The following is a 27864-nucleotide window of genomic DNA, read 5'->3' as shown; positions in this document are numbered from 1 at the left end:
TCATAAAACTAATTCGCTCTCATTCATTTTCAAGACACAAGATGTCTAACACTGAATTGCCCTGTAGGTTGATGAAACTGTCAACTTTATTTTTATTCACAGGCAATTCCTGTACTCTGACTTCCCACAGGTTTGTGTGTATATATATTTAATGAGAGTGTACTGATGCTAAACTTACAGCATTAGATACTGGTGCTTTTCGTTGGGAAATAGTACTTTCTACCCAAAAAGACTGAAAAATGTTCACAGTTTAACTCTGCTGTTCACATTCAATAGTTCTTGAATGCAACTTGTTTCTTTAAACTTGAGGAGCTTAAACTAAAACAAGCAGCTTTGGTTTCTTCACTCTCTAACCGATCTGCATGTTACTCGCTGTACTGGAATCCATTAACTTTTAAAAAGCTTGTAGCTAGCAATAGTACCCCAAACATTCCAGAATTAATGACTCAACGTTTAGATTTAACACAGATTTAGCAATCACTGACAGGTGGCTTGTAGTGTTCATCCAGAGATTCTTAAAAGCGTTGGGCTTGGAAACAAATCATCCATCTTGCAAGCTGCCAGTGGGGCGAGAGGCCGGTGGCAGCAGCAGCAGTGGGACTCGGGGCCGGGTGCTCCGCTCCCAGCACGGCCCCGCCACGGGGCTCGCTCTGTGTCAGGGGCCAGGAAAGTCAAGCCTGGGTTGGTACAGTTACAAGGAGTTATCACTTCTAGTAAGGGTTATAGCGGGGATTGTTGTTGCTGTCAATACCCAAGGCACACTTGATCCATGGCCAGGCATATTCTGCAACAGAGAACAACAATGATGAGAAACTTTCCAGAAGCTATTCCCCAAAGTGACTCTAGTGGGATGCTGGCAGGAGTAGAGGCAGCAGTTACTCACCTTCTGGCTTGTATGTGCATCCTGCCTAAACTACCTGTCTACCCTTCCGTCTCCTACCCCTCTGCTCTCCCTGCTCACATTATTCTCAAGCTAGGATTTCCTGCTTTACCACAAACTCCCAAGGCAGGGTTCCAACACTATGCTTCCCTTGCCCCTACTGCAACAGTCAGCCTGGGCCATGACTTCCCCACTTTCCTATCACCTCTCCCAGGTGAAGGCCCTAGCACTGTATTCCCTTTCCTGACCAGAACCCAGCGGTGCTGGGGTGCTCTGAGCCAGCAGCTTGAGGGGGTAGAGGAGAAAAGACAGCAATTCCCATCCCTGCCTCAGCATAGCTCCCACAGGAGCTCCAGGACAACACCCTTGCACCAGTCATGCTGCTTCATGCTATGCAGTGCACTGGATCCTCTGACTGGCTGTAACATCCCTTGAGAGTCTTCAACAGGGAAATTAAAGGGTTACTGGGGAAATGGCTCATTGAGTGGGAAGGGACTAATGATGGCACGTTGTCAAAAATAAACATTCGTGACTTCAGAGTGAGAACTTTACTGACCAAATGGTCAGCAGAACAGAGTAAACGAGAAGCCTTCAGTGCTGGGCTTCATCTGCCCACGAGCTTCTGATTTTTCCAGTCAGACAAAGCTACAGAGGGGATCTGGGACCTCAATTACCTGTCGAGGGGGTATCCTGCTTCACAAACGTTGACCAAGGCATACAGCTGTCTCAGTGCATACTCATACTGAAATAAACAAACATTGTTAGTAATTCCAGTGATGAAGAGTAGGTACCGTTTATCCAGATTAAACAGTGGAAGTAATTTAGAGATGCTATTAATATTCAAGGTGTTTGATGGTCTTTGAGGATCTAGTACTACTAGGCTAAATGGTTCTTTCTTCTGGGCACTTTGCACTTTGAACTTCATTAGGTGAATCCAGCTGTTGCTGCAAAATGGCCCCATAGGCAAGGCTCACCATCTAACCAATTTCATTCAAAAAACCCCACAAAAACACTAAAGAGGAACTTAACACTAATGCGGTCTCTTAACAGACTGGCTGATTAGAAGCTCCAGCTAAGGGAGTGCATCTGCTTTTGATCTGTACACAGTGCTTAGATCTTGGCCAATTGCCAGGTATTCCCATTGCTTTCTGATAAAATCAATTAATTAAAACCAATTAATTTGCTGGAATAGGAGCTGACACCTCTTATTGTTTAAACAGGGCTTAGCACAACACAATTTGGCCCTCAACTGGGATCCCAGGAAGAGCAGGCAGTAATAAAACCCTTAAGAAGTGTTTCTCAGGATTCAAACTAGGCTATTGCCAGGAACTATGTAACACAGAAGCATAATGCAGGAACCTGAATGGATCAGGATGAGTTCACAGTGGTGGTGTCTGTGTTTCTGTTTTGCCAGTAGAGATGCTTCAAGCAGAAATACAATATGACTTAATCCTGGGATATCTGGGGAGAGTGTTGATGAAAAGACAGCGACAACTGGTATAAGTTAGGGATTGGTTTTGGTCTTGTTCTTACCAAAAGTATTTTTTGTAATCTTGTTTATCTACAGATCCAGTGGAAGCAGTTTCCTGCTTCCAAAAACCTTACTTACCCTTTCTCTGAAACTAAGCTGTGTGTCTGCCCCTAAGTCAGCTTTTTAATAACAGCTGGTTTTACAGACATGCCTGTGACTACTGTGCCTGTTTAACCAGTATGTTTATCAGGTTGTATCTGATGCTTGACTTACCACAGGTAAGTGCCAGTTGAAGCAATGAGCTTTGAAGTGGTTCGCTGCTGACTGGTAGCAGTCATAATTGCTGATGGTCAGTCTGTCTGACAGAATTAAGTTGGTCTGTTCTTCTGATCCTGTTAATAAGGTGATTATCTTTCGCATGGATTCTTGGATAAATTCTTTCACCTGCACATAAACCGATGAAAACTTAAAACATGCTTTTTCTGAACCTAATTTGAAGACTTTGAGTGAAATTGATCTTTCTTGAAACCTCCAACTCTCAAGATTTTTAAGGACCTCATATTTTTGGCAGAATCTTTTGGACCTGTCTCAACATACAAATGAAAACTCAGGAAACAAAGTCAGACTCCTGGCACCCTAAATCACTCACTGTCTTTCTAGTGTTCTGCCAGAAGAAAACAGCGAAACCACCAACAATGACTATTGTTCTGCAGGAGTTGACTTGGCTCTAATGACTTCAGAGCTTCTCTAATACCAAAGAGTAAGTCCTCCCAGCAAGAATCCCTATGGATGCAGAAGAGGAATTTCCTGGCAATAAAAGCTGTGAGACTGACTTGCATTTGCTGATGTTTGTGCAATACTCCCTGTGCCTTGTGGAACAGATCCTGAATTTCAAAGGAAGAGTAAACCACCAAACAGCTAGGAGTTACCAGTCTGAAGACTAATTTTATGGCAATTTGCAAAAACTGGAAGCAATCCCATTGGCTTCAGAGGTGTTACATCTATCACCGCTTAGGATGTAAATTAACCTGGTTTGAAATGTAGTTAACTTCATTTTTTTGCTTACCTCCAGGTGTGCTTTCATCTCTGCAGCAATCTTTCTAGCCTCATGAACATCATTGGTAACCATCAGTTTGCGTTTCAAGATTGCAAAAGGCACATCAGGACTAGGTGTCAGGTCATAGTGCTCCACAGGTGGCAGAGGAAGGGGGACAGCTTTCTTCCCCGTACCCTGGAACTGCATCACTTTCATGGAGGAGATGCTCTGAAGGTTAGAAAGTAAACAAATCAAAACTGTCAGTCAGCTCCAGCGGGCAGTCTGTCTTGGCTTTGGCATGGAAACCTAACTCCCTAAACTTGCCTTGGTAGAGAAAACAAAGGAGACCATGGCAGGGGGAGGGTGTGTGTACACGCTGGGTTTTTAATATGAGGTCAAGGCTGCCAAAAATTGGTGAACTCTTATTCCCAAAACTCACTGTGGGGAAAAAGACTGTCAGGTTAAATAACTTGATTTCTTTTGTTTTAAACAAATATTTAATCTGTCAAATACTATAAATGAGAAATCACCTCTCAGCTCTTACCATCGGAGGGTTCAATGTACTTGTTAACATTTCATTAATAGTCATAATCTGCCTAGAAGTGGTAAATACCCTTCTTATACTTGACTCAAGGGTTAAATCACTGTCAGAGCTTGGAGGATGTCTTGCATCCTGACTCTGTGGATCAAAGCAAAATACAAGGCTGCATATCCTTTAGCATCAGAAACATCATCTCTTAAATGCTACGTGGTCACCAGAGATAAAGAGCTTCATTTTCTAAATCAATTTTGCCAGTTTTGGTGATTTATGATTTTTGTAAGGGATGAAAGTACAAGGCACAAAAAGTTTTAAGATCTATCTGTCCAGGAAGCTCACTCAAATACATACTCTGTTTCCATACTGCATCACGTGGCTGGTGTTGGTGCGTTTCTTCACCAGCTGAAACTGCTTGTGGAGTGTTTCTTTTCTTAGATCCTCCTGCATGAAGAAACTTCCATGTGATCACATATTTAAATTCAGCTATTCTAAAAATGGAAGGAAACCTGGAAAGGGCCACAGCTGCTAGTATGTAAAAGGAAGTATAGGGCAAGGTCTATACAATATTTGAAAGACATATGGGGCAAAAACTGAAAAGAAGATTTGACAGCATATTTTCAAATTGCTCAGTGATCTCCTAATCTTCCAGCAAAGGGTAGGAAGGGAATGGGCTAGCATACAAATCCCAGATTTGTGTCATTGTTAGTAAAACAGACAATAGTGTCAAAGAGGTTGGCCACATTTCAGTATTTACTTTACTCTGAAGCAGACGAACAACTTACTGAACTGTCCAATGTGTTTAACAAATTTGAACATCTGCTCTCAGGTCAGCAAATCAAAACTATGTGAATTTGAAACTAGGAGTTAGTTTCTAATCTTAGAAATAACAAAGAAGACAATGTTTCTGAAAATTAGCTTCAGAAATAAACTTAGTGGCCTAAACAGATGTTACATATATTGTTCTGAGTAATACTTTCACCATGTCCATTGTTGATTTCAGTCTCACATAAACCCCAATATTTTCACATATCTTGTAAAGGAGCTATTTTTTAAAAGCTTAGTGAGTTTTCTACATGAGTGGAAATGTAGAAACCTCATCTAAGTAACTTACCATATCTGAATCTTCCATCCAATTCACACTGTACCAGTCCCCAAGATAAGTCTGCCTTTCATCATCATAGTAACATGCATAAGATGACTCTTTGGGATTGGCAGCTGTTGTTGCATAAACTGTAAGACAAATAGAAAGTAATTTGAAAAAACAATGCTATACTTCCCTGTCTCCATGATTTATCACTTAGCTGCACATCATGTTTGTCTAAATATTTTGGCTTTCAATCATTTACCTCTAAACAGCAGGATACAAAGAAGGCTGTTAATCATTCTGTTCAGTTGTTCTCAGTGCAGTTATAAGACTTTTTTCCTTGGTGCCAAATATGTGGTCTCAGGTGCTTAAATAATATGCACTTCTGAGGGAAAAATCTATTCAAAGAACTGCCTGAGAACATTGTGTACTGACAACCATCTATATACTCATTTTCTGTATTACAATAATGAGGATGTCTTCCCAAACTTGGAGTAAACCCCCTAAATCACCTCTTCCAGAAAATGCCACTTCCTAAGCAATATCCTTTCTTGGATAACACTCCACACTGAGAGAAGAGGAAAACAAACATCTACATCTGCCCCAAGCACAGTGTTCCCACTAAGTCATATCTTAATACTGCGAACACATCTTTGCAGCTATTGGGACAAAAACTATTTTAGCTTTTTGCCAAAGTCAACTCTCTGCATACCTGTACAGCTGAAGGACTCAAAATGAAAGGGTATTAAGTATGCTTGATAGTCATAATGTTTTTTCTCCTCAGAGTGCAACTGAAGTTCAAAAGCCCAAGAAAGTCTCAAGTCTTGTCTTTGCAGTAAAGCGCAGCTCTTGGCATCCTTTAAAATGTTTACTAAGTAACTCATTAAGCTTTGTATTTCGCCCTTGAAGACTGCCAAAGACAGCTTCACAGTGTCATACATCATTTGTCAGTTTTCTACCTTTTTAAGTGTGGGGCAGAGCTGGTGATAAAACCAGAGTTCTCGGGCTGGAGATTTCTGATAGAACGAACTTTGAACAGCACTGATTGAGCAAGCGTTTGTTTTGAACAATCACCAGTGTTAAACATCCTGTGTGAACTTTCTGTAAATCTTTGACAGGGCTGTAATAAAGAAGTTGAAGTGGGTACCAGGCAGCATAGGCCTGGGCCACAGAGCCAGGAAGCCATGGATAGGCAGGCACGTCTTTGGTCTTCCCCAGAATCACAGCTTCAGTGCTACAAGGAAGCCAGAGCACTGGGTTTCCCTGCCATGGAGCAGGAATTTGAAAAGGTTGTGATACCTTGGCCTAATCACAGCTGGGCTCCCAGCTCTGTACCAGAGAGCTTAGAAACTCTGAGAATTCCCTTCCTGGGTTATTATGCAAACAATGCAGCAAGATTGCCGGCAATGGTGTGTCAGAAGCGCCTTTGTCACTAAATGAAACTGCTGGCAGGAACTTCACACTCGCTGAGCAGTGCTGAGGCTGAGAAATGTCACTGTAACTGCTACCAGTTATGGACAACCACAAAGTTCTCAAAACCAAATACTTTTTCAGCTTTTCATTTCCAAGAAAACTGAAAGCCCTGATAGTCCTTTCTAAGACTCCGTTAATTCTTTAAAAGGTGCTTCCCACAAATGGGAAAATACTACTTTCTCTAATTCTTGAGCTCTCCTGCTAAAACTGTACGTACAAGTACCTTGAACTTATCCTGGACACAGTATCTGTTTAGGTCCTGTCTGTGACAAGTTGTGATATTTAAATCCAGTAAGTTAACTGATTGCTCACCATTGATATTATCAGGCAAATGATTCATCATAGATCCAGACTCACATGCTTCAATGTAAAATACCATCTAGAAAATAAATCAGAGACCTTAAGAAATGCCACGAGGAAATGGAGAAAAGACTTTCAGTGCTTTTCAGATGTAGCTACTTGGCCTGTACTGCTATCCCTGAAACAAAACGCATCCATAATGCTACAAAATAAAACACAAAAGCAAACAGATCCATTTTTCAATTTTGGGAACTAAACTATGTGGGAGGGGGAAACAACCACAATGAAAAGATGCTATTAATCTCTACAGAATCCACATGGATCTACTGACCAACGTACAAAGTGCAAATCAAATATACAGTCACTCTTTAGGCACAGCAGGGTACCTCTACTGAATGCAGTATTTCTGCAGCCAATGGCCATTTATGTGCTCCTAAATACAACCAGTCACAGTAGAGTGGCATAAAGTTGCTTAAAAAAAGACAAGCTACTAAAATGTTCTAAATATTTTTCTTTCTGCTTGAGACGACATGTGATGAAATAAATGCACAGAATTTTCTGACAAGAGTTATAGTCTCCTAAGCTACAACAGTAACAGAGAAACGTGAGGCATATACAAACTTCCTGTAGTAACAGTGCAGCCTGAAGTGAACAAAGCACAGGAAGAAATGAGTCAGGTACATCTTAGGAGGGTGCAATAGCTACGGATGCTGTTTCTCTGCCTTTGGTCAGAATATATACCATTATTAAAAGGCAGTACACTACATCTCAACATTGACTGCAAATATACAGCACAATGAAAACAGAAAGAGAAAACTTGGAGAGGACCAATCCTTTCAAGTGCAAAATCCTAATCCAAATTTCATTGTGTGGCAACAGCTTCCTCCTGCTTTAAACAACTCTCAAAATGCAGACAAATATTACTCTTCATGGCAGCCATGCCAGTGGCTCTTTTCATCTCCCAAATCCTGACATGATTGTTTACCTTCCGGTATTTTTTGTGATGATACATGTACCAAATAGTCTTATTCAGGTCCTTTACATGAAGCTGTAAAATAAGAAAGGTGGTATTAAACATCCTAATGTTCAACAGACATACAATTCACTTAATAGGAATGTGTACTGTTATGAATATGTATCTTGTTTCCCATTAAATATATCCAGTGCTTTGCCCTTCTGAAATTTTAAGTTCTAGTATTTACTGCTCCAGAAAGATCAGTAATGGTCCCAGGTGACATGCAGAGTGCACCAGAGAGCCAAGTCATACTCATGTGAAACAGTCTGGTTGGACCACCCAAGTCCAATGAAATATTAAATGACATAATTTCAAACATGCTTTAGAATCAAACTGGAAGAAATCCAAACTGAGGAGAGTAGTGCTCTCTTTCTCCCTCCCCTCTCAATATGGCAGTGCACTTAATATTTTTGTTTTACATTTATTACTTATTATTTTAGTATGCTTCTAAAAGGGATGTTTTAATGACAAAATAATTGCCCCCAAATGCTTACATCATCATCAGGAAAAGCCAGAAGTCCTGGAGCTCCATGGTCAGTGAAATAAACAAACACGTGATCTTTGGGACCACTGTAATGAAAAAATTGCAAACAAATTCATTCTAACCACTCCAACCTAATGCTCATTTTGACAGTCATTTACTTCTCAATGCCAAGACACATCAGCATTTCAAAATAACACAGCAGCTTCTCTTCTCAGTGGTACTTGTCTCCTCCCAAAACATCCCACCTTGGGTGCTTATGAGCAGAGATGAATGTCTGCAAAAGGAAGGAGCACAGGAATACAGGCTGGTCCTCAAGCACAGGCAATCTGGCACTTACTTACACTTTACATCTCAAGCTGTGCCCTGACTGCTGCACATGTAAGGGTTGCCATGTCAAGTATGGTGGAAACACAATTGGGTTTTGATGCCTACCTGAGGCATCTGTTACACTGGGAGCATTTGTAGCAGTCTGGTAAAATGCAATGCTTTTATAACTAAGTTACACTGAGGCACCAACAGCACAGGAATAAACCATAGAAACTTCTCTGATAAGACTCTTAGGCATGTTTATGTATCACCTTGTGATCTGTCTGGCCATACCTGGCCACCATCTCCATGAATCACAGAATCTCAAGGGCTGGAAGTCCACTCCCCATGCCAGAGCAGGACCACCTAGAGTAGGTCACAGAGGAATTTATCCAGGTGGATTTTGAACATCTCCAGAGAAGAAGAGCTGTGCTGCATACAAGCTCACTCGCTGGACCAGGTGGGCACTTGCACCCAGAACTCTGCAGCTCGTTGGGTACTATGTGCTCAGGGGCCTTTGTTCCCTAACACCTCTGTAATACACCCTTTGCCAGAGATGTTTATTGCACTCTAAAACCAAACAGATGGTGATATTAAGTCTTGCCCTGACAGCCAGATCTGCAAAGGGACTTTGTTTTTAAACTGCATTCAGGGATAATTAAATACAGAACAGGTGAACAGATTGGAAGGAGTTCCCAAGCTCTCCTCTCTTCTTTATCAGTGGTCCAGAAAGCTGTATTCACTTTTGCTCTCTCTTGACAGCAAAGAGGTACAACTGCAGCAGATCATGGAGACACTCTTCAGCTTCTGCCTGGCCAATAACCTGTCAGTTAGTGAACAATCTGGAAGCCAATCTAGAAGCCTTCTGGCAGAGGATAATTGAGTTTTTATCCCACCCATGAGTGTTATGGGTGTAGAGGGTGTTATTTGCCTGGTTTCCACTCTTGACCTTAAGTGCAAAAAATTCACCAAGGTGAAATGTAAATAACCACAACTTTTATATGTGAGTTCAAGTTGTCTTCCTGAGCAGCCAAGAGTCCTTGGCTCTCTGCATAGCCGCTCCCTTATCTGACTTGTAATATCAAGCTTTCACAGGTGATGTGTTGTTCTGAAGTACTTTTTTTGTTTAACAAAAAATGCTTTCTAGTCACTTCTCGGCTAATTCCAGCTACTAGAAGAGAATAAACTAGGAAATGTGTAGCAATTTATTAACTTTTTGTCTATGTGCCTTGCAAATATAATTTTCTATCTCAGCTTTTCAGGATGAAGTTTAAACAATTGAGACTTACAGCTTATTTGACAATTGCCCTGCTCCTCTGTTTTTTTTTTACATCTCCCCAAATAAGGCCAAGATTCTTCTTTTCTGTGTCATTGCTTTGTCTCTAAAATTAAACTGCTATATGAAGATAGGCAACTACAGAATTTTTCTTTAACTAGATGAGCTCTTCCAAACAGACAAATTTAAATCCTTAAAGGTTTTACACAAAATAACGCAGAAAAACGTGATATAAACCTTTACCACCAGTACTGAGTTAGAAAGATAACACTCCTTAGTAAGTAGGCATCATACTTACATATCTCAAACTCTGTAGAAGCAAGATGAATAAATAACTGATACCAGGTATCTTTCCAAGAGGTCTTCTAATTAGGCCCTCAAAGATATTGCTTTTATTCTTGAATCATCTAAATGATCTAAGCCTCTATAAACTATGCCCATTAATTATGGATCTTACATTGTACTTAGTCTACAATTCATTATTGTTCACATATTAGAATATTGTCAATTTTACAGTTGTTTGTGTGATGGTTTAGAAATACTTCATGCAATATGTATGAACTACAAGGTTAGTTTCTTACGCTACTCTTTCAATCACAATTTTTGCATTAAATATAAACCATAACTCTATTTCATTACATTCAAACCCTTACATCTGTCACAAAGACCAAGGCTGGGAGTAGACATGAAAGTCTTTCAGGTGATGAGCTGTTTAAGCTACCTTGTCCCTCTGCCACTCACCAGATCTCTCCCTCACCACAAGTGGTGACTGCTAAGTGTCACCATTTGTTCCTTGACATTAAGCCAAGCCTTAGTGTACACTTTCTTGAGGTCTCCAAATGTTGGTAAAACTCTTTGAATAGCCATTCTTGTAAAAAACAACAGTCTACACAACAAATACCTTAATACAGTTGACATTATCCTCTACAAAGTTTTTATACCTTAATCTATACTGTACTCTGTAGCAGTCAAGTATCAGCAGTTGCTCCTTGGTGCTGGATAGTTTAAGAGGCCAGAACCATTGCATCTCTCATGTGAATGACAAGAAATTGCCATGAGCAGTCTTGCTGCATTCTCAAGTTACTCTAACTTACCCTCCTCTTTTGTTGAAATCAGTGCCAATGTACAACTACATATACAATTATTTTCTAAATTCAACTTCTCTTACCTTTTCAATACTTTTCCTGATCCTTTCCCCTTCACTGCCTCCTCATCTCCTCGTAATACAGCAAGGAAATTCTTTGGAGTAACATCCTAAGGATTTAAGAGGAAAAAAGTTAAATCTGATCATAAATACATAAACAAAACCTTCATTTAGAAAGATTGCTTCTGAAAGTCAGAATCCCTGCAAGGATGGCAACTTTAGCTCGCCACCGTTTTCAATCCGTCATTACATAATGTGCTAGCCACTGACAACTCAGATACAGAATCATGAAATCACCAAGTGAATGGATTACTGTTCTGATTTAATGACACAATTCCTCTTACACAGCTGGTCTTCAGATTGGGTTATAATATTTATGAATGCAAGACCTTCTACCTTTTATTCCATATGCCAGCACAGAAGCAGTGTTAATGTTTACTTGTATGACCACTGCTCCACTTCAAAGCATCTACAGTTTAAATTCATCTTATGAATGCCAAACTTCATGCCAAACCATGGAGAGGAATACGCCGTAGGCTTTATACCACGTGCATTTTTAAGTGTAAAATACAGGTTGAACGGATTTATCCAGAGCATCGGCTAATGATGAACCTTCCCTGTGAATAGTGTTTCATTCCTACCTCCTTTGTATAGTCCTTGAGCACTCCTGCATACACATCTGTACCGTTAGGTCTGTTGATGACAATGCCTTTTGTTGGATTTCTGAAAGTTGAATAGAACATAACTATGAATAAATAGCTACTTGTCATACGATGATCACAATGACCACAGAACAACTAGGAAACCCTTCATACTGTCCTAACTGGCCAGCTTGCCTGGGACAGACTGCAAGTACTTGCACTCTGTGTCGTTAAGTGATCTTGGAATAGAAATGTCTTTTCACTTCAGGCAGTTCTGTATTCTTGCCTCAGGTGTCCTTACCCTCAGAGCACGTGCAAGGATCCCACCTCAGATCTGGCAATTAATCTGAAGATATAGGTGGGTGGGGTCTTACACTGTCATCTCTCTACATTCTGTCTTGCTTTTAGTCCCTTTACTCTCTGCTCCCAGAGCTGCTGTGTATGTGAAGTCTGCTGATTTCTGTTCAAGATATCTCACAATTAGAGACAAATCTACAATTGAACTGTTTCACTTAGAAAGCAAAGGTACATTCTACTGTATCACCAAGAACCAGACATGTACACTTCTTTGGTGAATGTACATTTTGGGAATTCATCTGATAATGTCCTTTCAAAAAAGCCTAGCAAGTCATACAAAGAGCTTCCCCGTCTTTGTGGGTTTAGGCTGTAAACTGTTACACCTGGGAGTTAGAATTACTTACTCCCATGGCAATGAAGCTCTGCAGTCTTCAGGGCCACAACTGATGCCAAGTTGTGCAGTAAAGCTTAGAAGGCTCATGAGATCATTTCAAAGGAGAAGCACTGTGGTGATGGATAAAACATCTCTATGCATATCACAGGTGGTTTAAAGGCTTATTTACAAAACCACTGCAAACTCCAAACACACTGGTGACTGTGGCATGTTTGTAGTAACCATAAAGTTTGTGACTAGTGGGCATTCATCACTTACTCCTCATTATCAGCAATGTCATCATACATCATGACAATGATCTGTTCATCTGGAATTCCATTTCGGTGCACGATCTGGTACGCGTGGCACACGTCTGCCTGAAAGTAAGAAGATTTTCATTACCAGCTGTAACAGAGATTTCACCTTGGAGACCAGAAGAAAAAACAGCTTTGCAGGCTTAAGAGCAGGCTATCGTCCAAAAGAAGCTGCATTCAAATATAAGAGACTGAAGGTTGCTAGAAGAGTGAAATGCACAGGTTAAACCAAAACTCAATGTCTTTCTTTAACCAGGAGCAGTTGTATTAATAATAGAGACTACAATCAAAATCTCTCTCTCATTAACCTGTTTTGGTTTCTTATTTGAATAGAAACAAGAAGTTACTTCAGATTTGGTATAGATTACAAAATTTAACAGAATTTCTCAGTAATATTCTGCATTCTGTGATAAAATTTAAATGAAAATCTTGTGCACTGGCAGACAAAACCAACGTGTGCCAACCAGAGGAAGAAGAGTTGGACTTTCACCAGTTTCTATTAGTCCAGCACCAAGACTGCCTGACTAAACATCAAAGACTGCCCTTGGCTTATGCAAGTATAGTTTACCAATCTCATCTCTGCAAAGATTTTGTTAAATTTTGGTTTACCAGATGAGAATTTTGGCTATGACAATTTCCTTTTTAATTATATATTTCTTGCAGAGTAACAGTGAAGCAACTTCAGGGCAAGAAAAGAGATTTCAGTGGAAAACAGAATTGCAGAAATTCTATTCAGACTTTTCCTGACTTCTACAGGATACGAATAATATTCTTTATAGAACCATCTTCCCATGATGCAGAAATAACAATACTCATCAAAGTGGTGTTATACTAAATGCAAACTTCTCTCAGAATGCTAAATTCTTAGTAACCGCAGCCCTACTTATTCTCTTCTTTTAGACTTGCAATTTGTGAAGGACCTAATGGAACATTAACAATCATTCCTAAACTCTACAACTACAAGCTACCACATGCTAGGAAAAAGCTGTGCAGATTTCACAGAAGAATTCTCATCTAACAAATGCACATTACAAATGCAGGCAAAAAGCAAGCTTTAAAGCGTAATTCTGTTCAACTAATCTAATTTGCTAGTTTGTAACCCCAACTAAAGTGGTTTCAGTGCACCTATAAGTTCAGATGACTTAGGAGTACTGGTGGTTTTGACTAGTTTAACTGAAAGGACACTGTAAACTCCCGTCACTTCATAATTGTTAGTCTTCTAAGTGTAGCTGAAGCTGAAAAGCGAGGGTAATTGTGCAAGATTGTGGGAAGGGTGAGGCACATTCAATGCTAATGAACTCTCCTCCAGCAAAATCTTCACGTGACTGACCTTGAATGTTAAGTTGTCTTTACTAAAGCAGTTCCATTTCCTACTATGCAGATCAGCCTATGTTTTCATCCACCTGCCCTAGACAATCTCCACTGTTCATAGTGCTCCATTTCCTTCTATGTCAGTATACCAGCTGCTACTTCAGCAAGTCAAAATGGAGACGTATAGAGGCAACACACAAAATATGAAACAGAAGACTGCAGGTTTGACCCAGTACTTGATTTTCAGAAGCAACCCAAGCAGAACTTGGAAAAAACACTAATCAGGGCTTCTTCACATTGATTGATGAGTATTTCATAGATACTCTCTCACTCTCAAGACATAAAACGTTTCTATTAAGGCTGACAGAAACAGTTACAGGCTGGCAACACCCAGAAATGCTTAGGCATACTGCAGTGATATAACAGCAACTTATTCAACCAGCAAGGATCTGGGCTCCCACAGACACGTGGCTGGCCAGTAGAGAATTCAGAGGTGTTTTTAATTAACACCAAAGTACTCTAAATTAGTTAAGCTTTGTAAATACATGTTATCAGCTTCTTTTCTCTCTCCTTCTTTCTGATTCATGGCTTACTCACTATGGCTGTAGCAAACAATAAACCTGTTGTTGGTAAATATAAAGGAGTTAGATTCCCTTGTGTGGAAGGAAACAGATCAATGTAATCAATTTCCCTCAGCCTTAACTTATGCCTGTTTGGGGATTGTTCCATCTTTTTAAGGCTTTTGCTAACAGAACTGTACCTGCTGGTAGCAATATGGCATCATCAACATAGGCTAGGGCAGAAAAACATGTTTTGCTGTTAAAACTCCATTGGTTCAAGTAGGACGGTTCCGAGTAAATGGCTGAGGGTTTTGCATAGAATTAGCTGACCTGATTAGCCACCTTTGATGTTGGTCACATGCTCCTCCTGTTCCCTCTGTACACATTAAAAAAAATGAATCTCTCTGAAACCAGCATAGAAACAGTCTGCTGCTAGAGTACGGAGGTGTGTGAGAATCTACAGCGTTTCCTGTTGATGTCTAACTGTCTCTCAAATACTGCTACTTGAGACTTGTTTCTTCCAGAAATATTTCTGGCTTATCTGTAACTGTAAACCACCCTAAATAAAGACAGTTAATATTGTTCCAGATTTCCTGTTGGTTTAACATGTGAAACAAATGCTATGAACATTTACAGGGCAAACGGACACTAAATGCAAATCACACTTTTGTGGCCATCGCTTGGGGTGGACAGGAGCTGCCCTGCACAGAAATAAAAAACAGAAGCAGCTGTACAGCTCCTACTGTACAACTCAAACTCATATGCCAGCTAAAATGGACACTGTAAATGACATGATTCAGACCTTTCATCCCTAGGTTAGTTTAGCCTGCTGCTACATCAGTAAATTTATATGGAAGATCTGTGCTTAAGTAATTAACCCTTAGATCTTGAAAGCATGAGGATCAGAGGTGGAATTCTCATTTTTCTCCCGGGATGGGCTTTTTTTTATCCCCAAATGTACATTTGGAGAAAATTCCAAAATGAAAAAAAACCCCACCAAACCAGCGCCCTACCCCACCTTCCTTCTGCCATACAGCTATTTACACATTGGAATGACTCAGCTTGCAAGAAGCCTGCTTGGTGGGAAGGGGGGAATCCAGCTGTTCTATGACACATGCATGCATAAATAGCTCCTAAAGGGAAAAGCTTGGACTTATGTGAAATTGTTTACTTCTGGTCTTGTGACTGCTAGGTTCACAGCTAACAAGCATGTATCAGCTTCATTGCAGAGTAGCACTGTTCTCAGTAGAAGTACACAGAAATGCATCAGCCTAAAAAAGAACAAACTCTAATACATCAACATGGTAGAATATGTTTGAAATGCCACTCAGGTTTCACTCCGTGTTTAAAACATGCATCAGTTAATCAGCCAAAAACTGTAACTGAGAACTCTTTTTCCCTGTAGATTAAGTTACAATGTTGTAAGCACAGTGAGGAAACGTTAATTGCAGGCAAACAGCCAAGGCATCCCTCATGGCTGTTGCCTGCAAGACTGCAGAATTTAGGACTGTCCTGGAATAAGACACTACTCTGGTTGGTAACATCCAAAACCCAGAATAAATACAGTCCATGGCTCATATGGAACTAAAACCAACTGAAAACAGACCCTTGTACATAAATTGAAATGTTTTTATTTTCAGCATTTTAGTTTTTGCAGATTTTTCAGCTCTTTTTCTCCTTGGGTACGCAGTTCACCTTTAGTAAGACTATGCTTCATATCAGACTTTTCCATCAACTGCCTTTTGGAGTATCCAAAAAGTATTGATCCGTCTCTCTTTCTGATTTGTTTGTGAAGCTAGCTTTAGGTTTAAGGTATACATAAATATTCTATTTCTCTTAAGAACCAGTTTCTTGACTCGTTCTCTAAACCTACCAGTAACACTTAGTGCTTTTTTGCTCATGTATGTCACTAATACCAAGCTTTATGGAGACACACCATCCAGCTCTTTGCACGGTAGAGATGTGAGACACTTTCCCAGAGAAAGGGGGGATTACTCTTTCTGATGTATATTATGAACGCTTAGCTGCATTTAGGGAACGGCAGCCAGTCTGGTTATAAAAAAAGCTGCCACAAAGAAGTCAGAATAACTGCTGAGGAGCAGAGTCCTTCCACAGCACAAGCAATTCAAAACCACTCAGACATGGATAAAAACAGTGAAAATAACCAAGAAGCCACAAGCATAATGCAATATACAAGCTAGCTTTGCAAGGCCACTAAGCCCATCCCCTTGAGCTGTATACTATTCAAAACACTATTTATTTTAGGAACCTGATGAGATAAATGTGTAATAAACGTTTAGATCAGTCTGATTAGGAAACAGTCCCAGTTCAGTCATCACAGAGGCAAAAAGTGCCTGCAAGCTGTGAATCTCACTCATAGGTAACTGCAAACCACATTTTTTTCCTTATTTTGTCTAGACTTGAGGTTTACACCACTGATTGTATCCTGACCACTGAATTACAAGTCTTGAGAAAGAGTTTCATAGTCCCTGAGGTGCTAACTCAGCATTTCCAGAGTTTCCACAGTCCTTACAAACTTACTGTTCAGAGGGTCTGTACAACATAAAATAGTGGGCTATTTTACCCACAAGTTTTCATGTATGAAATTTGATACATTTTGAAGGTATAATCATCTTCTTCTTTTCCAGTTGATTGGTCAGATGAACATATACTGGTACCACGTAACTACCGCTGAAGGCAACAGAGTTTGTTTTGCCTATGTTGTGTGCAGACAGCATACAAAACTCACAAGATATAAATGTAACACAAACATATAACATCACATCATACCCTGAACAGCTGAAGTAAGAAACTGAAACCCTGAGATGTGTCTGTGGAGGTCTCCAATGACCAAGGGTTATCGAGTGCTTAGTTGCACATAGGGGATAGCAGCAGTCCAGGAATAAAGTCTCATTGAGTAGCTGCTTACACGAACATACATATCTACAAATTCACTTGTACACAGGCTAGACAAGTTCTGTAGTAGAAAGGTGATGTCGTACAACATATTTTCTTCTGCAGTTTCTCTCTTGGAAAGCAAAGAATTACCCAAATCTGCAATTCTGGAGAGCTACTTTGCTCTCTGATAGTACAGGGATGATTCTACTGAAAAATAACATGTGTTTCTGCGTGTGTTCACTGCAGAATGACTTTCATGACGGATGAAGTACACAACTGGAAGTCAAAGTCCTACTCCTGGTTCCACTGCAAGTGACTTGAGCAAATAATTTAAATGCTTAAAGGGCTTTTGCTTCTACCTCTGGAAGGCAGGGAGAATTATCACACACAAAGACACAGTGACCAGTCTGCACAATGTTTCCAAAAATCTGTTGTAACTCCTGAGACTTCTGTAGTACCCTTCCTCCACTGTGTAACTCTCTGTTCAGCAAGTTTTGCTGCAAACAAATTTCCCCAAGTTTTTGATACCCAAGGCACCCTTCTCTGAGTTCAGAGAATTCATTCACACTTGGTGGCACACAGAGTGGATTTTCCATGACTAATTGCTGAGTCTGTCTCACTCACTGCTGGCAGGTCCTTAAGGTTGGCCACAAAATGCCACCAGGCAGGACAGCACAGATGTGCTGCATCTCATAAAAGTAAGAGGTACAGTATCTTGCCCAGGACAGGTAAAAAAGGAGCTCAGGCTTATTCTGCAGGATTCTGCACACAGACTCTTATTTTATGTTGATGATGACTTCATAACTTAAATAGAATTATTAGTGGTAGTCTTATTTCCTTTTTCTGCCCCCAAATGTTAATACCGTACCTGAAGCAAGTGGTAGAGGTTAAAATATAGACATTTTTAGGATAGAAATTCAGAACAATCCAACACTGCAGACATTTTGCATTGTTAGTTGATATTACCTTCAAAATGAAAGTGTTTTTAAAAAAATACTTACATTTCTAACCTTGAAAAGTAATCACTTAATAACCGTCTGCAAAGCATGACCACACTCAAAAGTTAATTTGCTTCTGTGAAACTAGGATGTTCAAAAGACTTATTGTTGGACACAAATACCTAAGTGTGCATGCTGTGTTCTTCATAACTCCATTATACCTGGCATGTACACTTGCCATTGAAAGCTCACTGACAGAAAGGTTAAAAAACCTCTGTGCTTGGGCAACTGTAGAAAAGGAATTCTCACGAGCCAAGGCTTCAAAAATGTAGTTTTATTTAAAGAATGAATGTTGTGGTATTCAATCCTCCTAGAGTGGAAGGCAGTCAGCGAGACTGGTTATACAGCAATAGCAACAACCTGAGTACAACTCAGTAGTTATATTTAGACACCCCAGGGTATGCAGTGATCAAGTACAACACCAGTAGCTTTTGTAACTGGTTTCCAATTTCAACTTTAAAAAATATCTTTCTTAATATTTAATTCAAAATGGGAATAGTTTATAGTAAGGTTGTAATATTCCAGCTATGGTTATTAGGTGATAAGTTACAGTGCAAGGAACTGGCAAAATCCCTAAAACCAGTCTGACAAAGTGTTGAGCTAGCATTTGCCAGTAACAGGTTTTTCTTCAGATGCAACAAGGTTGTCAGTCTGGTTCATTCAGTTTTAAGCTCATCACTGCACTTAAAGTTACAAATCCACTGTGAGCTGAGGTGGAGTAGAAACAAACACAAACCCCAGCATGTCCAATACACGGGAGGTTCACTTCTTCCTCAGTCAATACAAATATTGAAGATAAAGTCCCTCTAGATTTTTGCAGGCAGTTACATAAATAATAATAATACTTCAGAATTTTCAGTTTTCATCAAATCAGCTGTACCCACTACATTTAATACAGTTTAACTTTTAAAATGCTGTTTGTATACTAGTGTTTCAACATCTGTTCAAGCTCACCTTGACCAACAATACCCTAGTAAACTACTTTCCTAACATTTAGAAATATACAAATTATACATAAATCAGAATTAAGTGAACTCTGTTGTCCAGAAAAGCAAGAGGTAGTTTCAAGCTTAGAGCAAAGACTATATTTAAGTGTAAATTAATCTGTTTAAGGGATCATCTAAGAATTCCCCAAAGGGAAAAATTGCCTCTCCTGACTGCTGATTATAAGTCTTGAACTTAATCAGAGTTAAATCACTTGGATTTAATCCTGTCCATCCTGAAACTGACATCCTGACAGTCACATCCAGACCACAATTCCATGACACGCTGGCTTTTACAGCACTGTCAAACTCAGAAGTTCCTGTTCCCTTTTCTCCTCTTTCTGCCATCCACTCTGATTCCTGAATCCCAGTGTATCACATCCTTGTGCAAACGCAAGTCTGAGGCCATGCTGTCAAAAGCAGCAAGCAAACTGACTCAGGTTCAAAAGACCCCTCTTCTGCGTGTCCTCCACCCCACAAAAACATACTGTGCATTCACAGCCTTTGCAGATTGTTAAACTGGAGAGAAGAAAGGGAACTTTTTCATAACATAAGGTAAAATGAAAACAGACGTAAAAAAACACACATGTGCCTCAAAATGAGTTTTAATTCTACAGATCATTTGGTCACCTACAAGCTGGGGCAGATGCTCTAGACTAGTAATAGAATATTTAGCTTAAATGATACAAGTCTCCCAGGATGCAGAAGCATGACTAGAAGCACACTGCTTCACAGAATCACAGAGTGACTGGGGTTGGAAGGGATCCCTAGAGATCATTTAGTCTAATCCCCCTGCTAAAGCAGGTCCATCTAGATCAGGCCAGATAGGAAAATTTCTTGCTTCTCCTACTAGTAACAGCTTTTCAAAAGATCCAGGACAAAGGTGTAAGCAAAGAAAAAAAAAAAAAAACCACCAAAAAGCAAAAGGAGCAGTGGAGGGGAATTCTTGGGGTGAGAATAACAAGAATTAAGACTAGGCTCTGGGTCAATCTTATTGCTGTTTGTTTCGAAAACTTAAAGCACTCCTGGAAGCCTACAAGTAGAAGCATTTGCCCAAAGGACAGAAGAGTTAAACTAGTCTAGGCAGCTCTCATCCCCCCAGGAGTCCCAGAGAGGGAATTTTCCAAAACATGGTCAGCACTGCCATGTGGGCCCACTGGGCCTTACCTGGTGTCTGTAGTTGTACCACCCGTTTGAACCTGCAACAATCACCACCCAGTGCTTGCCTCCATCTTCAGGATCTTCCATGGGGAAGGCACTGACGCCCAGAGCACAGCCCAGTAGCACGACCGCTGTCAGTATCATCTCTCTTCTTTAGTTACTCCACCACTGGGAGAAAAAAAAAAATCCCTAATGAAGAAGTTTGAGAGAAGTAGATCAGAGGACAGAACTAAGAAATAAAACAAATATAAAACAAACAGTAGTAGTGTCACAACTAGAAGCTTTTCTTGCTTGTGGGTTTGGTTTTTTTGTGTGTTTTACAGACCATTCATCCCCATGACAGTTTCTGGTCAAATCTTCCTTTAACACCAAGCTGCTACTAGTTAAAAGAGTTTTCTATCAGCTTTCAAATCTGACTGAAAGCCATTCTGAATAGGACAAGCGAGTCTTTCAGCTCCCTGTTTGTTTTGTTTTATAATAGCTGCTAGTGAATAAGTCTCAAACACAGAACAAGCCTTGCTATCAAGTACTTCACAGATAAAACTTTTCCAGATTAATACTATTCTCTTAGTGTCTGTGTAGTTCCCTGGTTTCCACTCACTGGCAATTAGTCCATTATTATGAAGTCAAATCCCCAGTGATACGGGCACAAGGATGCATACACACAAAGAATTGCTCGGGGAGTTGGAAGGTCAGTGTGTCACAAAAGCTCTCTATGCCTCCAAAGCCTGAGATGGTGGGGAGAGGCCATGCTGCTGTTCTGCACGAGATACAGCTCTCGCTGCTGCTCTGTGGGGAAGTACAGAGAGCCACACACAATTTGTGTAAACCATTATGCTAATAGAGAGCAAATGTGAACCAGTACCCCATGAAAGAGTAGCATTTTAATGGCTTTTGCACAATAGTTAAATGTTTGAACAATAGTGAAGTGTTTGCACAAGGTACACAGAGAGAATCAGGTCTGAGTCTGTGGATGTGAAATTCACAAAAGCAGAGCCGGAGAAGAGGTTTGAGCCCATATAGAAATGACTTTTTACTTTCTCGAGAGGACTAGAAGTAGTGTCCCCACTAGTGAGCTTCTCAAGCACCTTGATTGTCTGATAAAGCATTTGCTCAAAAAGTGAACAATCTGCCCCTATCTAAACAAAGATCTGATTTTTAGGTTGGAGGGGGACATGGGCAGGTTATGTATATCGGCCACAGTCTCAGTTCTGCTGCATCCAATGTGTAACTTGTAAAGCCATCTCCCCTGAAGGATTGTATGCTCTTGGCACACACACAGAGATTATGTATCTCCTCATGCACTGAGAGATGGGATTTTACACTGGCCTGCTTACATAAAAAACAAAAGAGATTCTGGAGGTTGACTGTTACTGCTATATATGGAAGAGGTGTTACAGTAAGAGGTTCAGCAGTCTACCTTAGCATGTTTTTTCCTGGAATAAAAACTGGAAACTCCCAAGACATATGACACAGACACAAAGCACAACATCAAAGCTACCACTAAACCAAATAACTAAGTCAGACTCAGTTCCTCACAGTCAAAACCATCCATCTGCAGCCACTCAAGCAAGACTGAAACAGAGAAGTATGCAGTTCACCTTCAAAGTAGTTGTGCACAGTGAATACTGCTAACATACATGTAGCATGGATCTTTACAAGACTGGATCTATGGGTCAGCAAGATTAAGAGCTGCAGGCAGTAGCATGAAAAATACATTATAAATATTTGGAAGTTGTTAGGTTTTTGTCTTTTTAGTGGAGCTAGCACAAGGCAAAGGAAATAATGTCAGCAGATCAGCTCCTAAGCAAGAGCTATTAACACAGGGAAAAAAAAATCCCAGAAGAGAATGAGAAAGAACCAAACACTAAGTGGCATGTTACTGCTTCTTCCAAAAACTCACTTCAATCTGTGAAACTTATTTTTCAGTAATAAGTCGCTCCTAAGCATGAGATTCAGGAGTGAGAGCAATACATGATAATTTAACAAGTTAAGGTTTGTTGAACTATTAGGGACTTCAGCAGTTAAGCAGGTATGAAGGAACAAGCAGAATTTCTCTGCTGTTGGATAGACAGTCATAATCTCTCCTGCTGAACTGGAATTGTAAATTCTTGTCATTGTTGTCAATTGTTCAGATGATTCAGACAACATACTAATGACTGCACTGAAATGTTAGCCAGAAAAAAAAAATCCATATACTTATTATTTAAATATATCCATATATTTTAGATAATCTGTTTAGAAATCTTAACTGAGTTTAACTTACTGAAATATGAAGATAAATTTCACACAAATGGATCTCTCAGAGCTCAGTATCCGTTTCACGAGAAAAAAGTTTTTTCCGTGTTCATAAAAGCACAACCTTTCATTTTTCCAACTAAAACCAAATATTTATACTTCCATGAAGAATACAGAGAGAAAAGAAATTGTTCAAGTGCTTGCAGAAGAAGGGCTGGAGATGCCTTCACATGATGCTTGGCTCTTTAAGTCACCAATTTGAACCCAGAATGTACTGCAGAAGCTGTGTTGCTGACGGCTGTTCACTGGGAAGTGTAACATAACAGCTGAATTCCAGGCAGATCCCAGCAGCCAGGCACCCACCCAGGAAATCAGCACCCACTGGCTGCCAGCTACTGATACACCACAGAACTGAGACCAAAGGAGCTTCAGAAAAAAACATACCTACAGAGAGCTGAGTCCTGAACTGCAAACAGCTTGATGCAACTGTCTTTCCTAATGATTTCACAGTTCAGACTATTCTAGCAGGGATTTGTAGCTCCTGGGACCCCAACCGGTACCTCTGCACAGGATGCAGGTGGACCAGTTACCAGCGCTCTGTTCTGCCTGCCACCAGGCCCACAGTCAAAAAAACCCCAGGGCCAGACCAGGAATGAAAACTTAAGCTATCGAGCTCCTCAGGCAGCCCCTCCACAAGGAATTTAACCATTTCCCATGTGGTACATGGATATCTAGATCTTCAGGTTTCTCTCCTCTACTGAGACAAAGTTGTGAATGATGCAGAAGGCCCGGGGGAAAAAAAATTAAAGAATGCAAACCATAACACAAACACTAAGAAATATTTGCACTCTATTAGAAAACCACACAGGTGTTTTGTCCTGGGTTACTCAGAATGTAAAAATATCTCCTTCCTTTTATACTAATTAATGATATATAATCCTACTTACTTCTCTTTTCCTACACTATCACTAAATCAAATCAACACCAGAGAGAAAGGAAAAAACCTAGACATACCACAATGCACTAATAAATCATGATTAATAAATGCTCAGCTCACCAAGGTTCTCCAAGCAGCATTTAAAATAGTTTTAACCATTAAACACGCATGTGGTGGGCACAGGATTTTCATTGCATCTTTCCAACTACTAAAAAAAAAAAATAATAAAAAAAAAAAGACAAAAAATCCACTTCCCACCACTCCTCACATCTCTGCTTGTTTTAGAAAAAGCCTTTGAGTGCTTAGTGGTTAGGCAGCTAATTTAAAAGACTGTGTTCTGAATGACTTCTTGACCAACAGTTGAGAAGAGAAAGTTCCTGTCACATGTTTTGTCTTCAGGTCATATTAGAAGAGAAACCAGCTCAGTTGACCAGCTTATCATAGGTACATAAAAAGTCTTTTTCTGAAAGCAAGGAATCAAAGATCCGTCACAAGTGACCTTAAATGCGTGCAGAGTGAGACTGCAGAGAAGAACTGAAAATTCACTTCAAGATTATCTTAGAGCTTTGACTCCCCCAGAAAATATGAGATTTGAAGAGCTCTGCTAGTCTTTCTGGTAGAAGAGTTAATTTTGCTTTGGACACCATGTCAGGGAAAAGGCACATCTCACAGAAGTACCTTGACATCTTCCCATTACATGGCTAGCACACATCTCCGACTTGGTAAGACAGGGGTGCTTAAGAATGCTCACATCTGGAAGTGGATGGCTGCTGCTAGAACAATTTTCCTGTTCACCAACCTGTTTCCCAAGATCTCTATTTGTCTTTAGGAAAACACTCCACTAAAATCCAAAACGTTAGAACAAAAGGAGTCCACTCTAAAGAGAGCGGTTTGAGTTGATCAAAGTGTTTTCCACCAGTGTTTAGAGTGATGTTGACGTGCGCAGAAGGGTTGTTTGGTCTCCTCTGGAAACATTCAAAACCCACCTGGACAAGTTCCTGTGTGACCTATTCTAGGTGGTCCTGCTCTGGCAGCGGGATGGACTAGATGATTTTTCTAGGTCCCTTCCAAACCTTAAGATTCCATGACATTTAGTACCTTAAACGCCAAATAGCTCAAGCACAGCATGTAAGAGCTACATAAACAGAAACTATATATCCATTTTTCCTTCATATGAAATCAGGAAATGAACAGTAGTTCTTGGAGAAAAATAACAGACTTAAGCTAATCAGCAGACCACTCCTTTAGTTTGTTGTTGTTGGAAATCTATTTCTTTTCAGCTGTTCTTCTTATGACCACTAACTAATCTTTCAGTTTTCAGATACAAGTCCCAATTCTTTTTCCCAAGCATGCTTGCATCTTATCTGTCACTGTAATATTTAGATCATTTCCACAAAATGTGATTCACAACAGCCCTCCTCACAGGAAACGACTGTCATCAGTTCTCTGTCGGCAATGTTGCGTCTACATGTGCCGGCTGCTACACAAACTGAAGTACCTAAACCCGTGATTAAGTCCCTGTGGAATTAGTCTGATTTTTTTTTATGCACTTCTGTGGTAGAACAAAAAACGTCTTAATCACGATGAACTCTGACAACATACATTTTAAAGGAGACTGCAGTCTCTGTTGCAAAGTCCAGCAATAACCATTTTATATATCAGCTTAATTTGGCTGGAACTTGTGGTAAAATCATTTAGTACAGCTACTGAAGGTGCACAAGTCATTTTTACTGTAAAAATAGGAACTTGTAATACTGCTAACTCGGAATGGTTTTAAATATTAAAGAAAGGTATATAAAAGTAATTTAAAATAAAGATCATTCTATTGTCTGTAGATTTACCTTTCTTGAAAGCAGAGAGATGGTATCATTTACCAAGAAAAAAAAAAGACACTACCAAAAATCACTCCTTATGCTTCCTAGGATGGTGACAATTTAGTACACCTGGCTTACAGGATTTTTTTTTCTACACATTTTAAAAAGCACCATTTCAAATCTGATATCTTAAGGCTTCAGTAAAACTGCTTCCGCTATTTACTTTTGTGTCTGTCTACAAAAACACAAAACCTCTGCAGTCACATTCTGATGGTAGGAAAAATAACTACTGCAACACTGCATGATTGACTTGAATTTGTTACACGATTTGGGGTGGGTTGAGAGCAGAAGATTAAGTCAGATCAGGGTAAGCGTTTCTATTTGTCAAACATGGAAATGTCTGGAGTGTGGACTGAATGAAACTCTGGAGAACCGATTATGTGGAAAGTCTGAGGTCCCCACACTCTACATGTCTTTTGCTATGGTTTATCTTAGCATTTCAGATACTCATTGCAATATTTGCTTCAACCCCCAAATGTAGACACAATGTTGTCCCATCCGAATTAGAAACCAGTGGTGCTAAGTCTGAGCAGATCTTCATGTTATAGAAAGGTTGTCTACTAGGTATAAATTACTGTACCCACAGTGCAGTGTCATCATCTATTTGCAGAAAATATGTACACTCTTAATCCATTGTTCTTCCCAGTTAAAAATGTATTACCGGGGACCAGATCTGTCCCCACAGATCTCCCTCCTCTCTCCTGTACCAGCCCTGAGCGATGCCTTCCGAAACGAGACGCCTCGACCCCTCTCCCCGGTGAAGACCTTCCAGAAGGGCGAGCTCAAATACGGCTCCGGAGCTGGAAGGGCCCCGTGACAAAGGGGAGACAACTGTGCCCCAAATCCTTTTCTGAAGGGCAGCGCCGGCGATGCCGCTCTGCAGGAATGCCCACAGCCTACGGACGGAGGGAAGGCGCGGGGGTCGCCCCCTGTCAGTCCCAGCGCTGACTGACAGTCGGGGCCCAACAGCTCCCGCCAGCCGAGGCGCGCCGCGATGAGCCGGCAGGGGTGAGGAAAACCAGCGCCCCTCGCCCGCTCCCCTGAAGCCGACGCGGCCGCTCGCCCCCACCTCGCGGGCAGCTTTGCCGCCGGGCAGGAGAGGCCGGCACACCCTCACGGCTCCCGCCCTCAGCGAACTCCTGCCGCCAGCCCGCGGCCGCCAGAGTCTTCTCCGGACACCGCCGCCCCGCAGCCGCCCCAGTGCCCAGCGCGGCCTCGCCGGCCGCCCTTACCGCGCTGCCTGCCGAACCGTCGTCACCGCGGCCGCCGTGATTGCGGCGGTCACCGCGCGAGGTGAGGCGACCACGGGCCACCGTGGGCGGGGACTGGTGCCAGCCAATCGCGGCGGGCCGGAGGAGGGGCCGGACACGGGCCCGGCCGCACTACGCGCCCCAGCAAGCCCGGCGCGGCCCCGCTCTCAGAGAGTGGGGGAGGCCCTGGGCGCAAGGCACGCTGGGAGTTGTAGTTCTCTGTGCGCTCCGCCTGGCTGCGGGTGGCACTTGGGAGCGCGTCTCGCGTGGGCCGGGGACCAATGCTGGGGTCGGGCCGGGGACGGATGGGAGGGTGCCGGGGCCTGCCGGGCCCATGGTGGTTTTGTGGGATGTGTGGTAGGCACGAACACCTCAGTGGTGGCTGCGCTTTCCCGTCGGAATTGCCCTCCTGTTATTTCGGGGCAGGATGGAGGCAGGAGGCCCAGAATGGAAAAGTGAAGGAGTGTGTCAAAGGGTAGTTTATGAACCGAGGGAAGGAAACCAATGCCCTCACGCTGCCCCCTTCATCTTTCAGCAACGACGGGCTGCAGAGTCCCGGCTTTTCCCTGCAGACTGCGCCAGGCCTTGCTCCTGGCCAACAGGGAGTGGCCCAGGCAGATGCTGAAGTGTGCGCATACCAGTACACAGGAGTGTCGAGGGTTTTTTGATTATGCACTATGAAAAAGCCCGAGAAACACCTATGTAAAGTCTTCTGCATTTTTAATGAGAAAGAGAAGTAAAGATCTGTTTTGAAACGTACAGACACATCAGCTTTGCCTAATAAACCACACAGAAAGGAGCACACCAGCTTCCCCTTTGCATGCAGTCTGTTTAAAAAAACAAGTTTGTATTTTGTTACCAACCTTGTCTTTGAAGGTCTGCGGAAAGGCAGCTTTGACCCGAGTTTGACATTTGCGCTATTCGTGGTGTGTCAGCTTTGCTTATGATCGTAAATGTAAAAGCTCATTACAGGTCAATCATCCGTACTTTCTTATAAGTTGCAGTCCCCAGTAACGTGGCAT

The 27864-nt window shown here is 41.2% G+C and overlaps 1 protein-coding gene across 3 annotated transcripts; it reads right to left on the bottom strand.

Annotated features, from left to right (window-relative positions):
• Positions 1-64: 64 nt before the first annotated feature.
• Positions 65-26919, bottom strand: LGMN (legumain). Of its 3 annotated transcripts, none has more exons than XM_061997823.1 (14): positions 26825-26919; positions 20550-20732; positions 12598-12695; positions 11649-11730; positions 11032-11117; positions 8292-8367; positions 7768-7830; positions 6795-6861; positions 5037-5155; positions 4277-4366; positions 3418-3615; positions 2625-2795; positions 1555-1622; positions 65-784 (listed from the first exon to the last, which is right to left on the bottom strand). In XM_061997823.1, exons 2-14 carry the CDS (start codon positions 20685-20687, stop codon positions 745-747), a joined length of 1296 nt encoding a protein of 431 aa, XP_061853807.1. In that variant the 5' UTR covers positions 20688-20732; positions 26825-26919; the 3' UTR covers positions 65-744. The 3 variants fall into 3 exon arrangements, with proteins under 3 accessions (XP_061853807.1, XP_061853808.1, XP_061853809.1); XM_061997824.1 differs by having other exon boundaries at positions 20550-20711; XM_061997825.1 differs by lacking the exon at positions 26825-26919 and adding an exon at positions 22810-22900 and having other exon boundaries at positions 20550-20711.
• Between the last annotated feature and the right edge of the window lie 945 nt (positions 26920-27864).

This window comes from Colius striatus, chromosome 6 (genome assembly GCF_028858725.1).
Source record: "Colius striatus isolate bColStr4 chromosome 6, bColStr4.1.hap1, whole genome shotgun sequence".
Taxonomy (NCBI): Eukaryota; Metazoa; Chordata; class Aves; order Coliiformes; family Coliidae; genus Colius; species Colius striatus.
The sequence above is the reverse complement of the archived record's forward strand: the minus strand, read 5'-3'. Positions and strand labels throughout refer to the sequence as shown.

Excerpts from the sequence above, each read along its gene's own strand:
- LGMN (XM_061997823.1), bottom strand. The coding sequence starts at position 20,687 with ATGATACTGACAGCGGTCGTGCTACTGGGCTGTGCTCTGGGCGTCAGT. Across the intron at positions 11,118-11,648 it reads TCAAGGACTATACAAAGGAG|GATGTTACTCCAAAGAATTT; the intron begins GTAGGAATGAAA and ends TTAAATCCTTAG. Across the intron at positions 6,862-7,767 it reads ATCACAAAAAATACCGGAAG|ATGGTATTTTACATTGAAGC; the intron begins GTAAACAATCAT and ends TTTATTTTCTAG.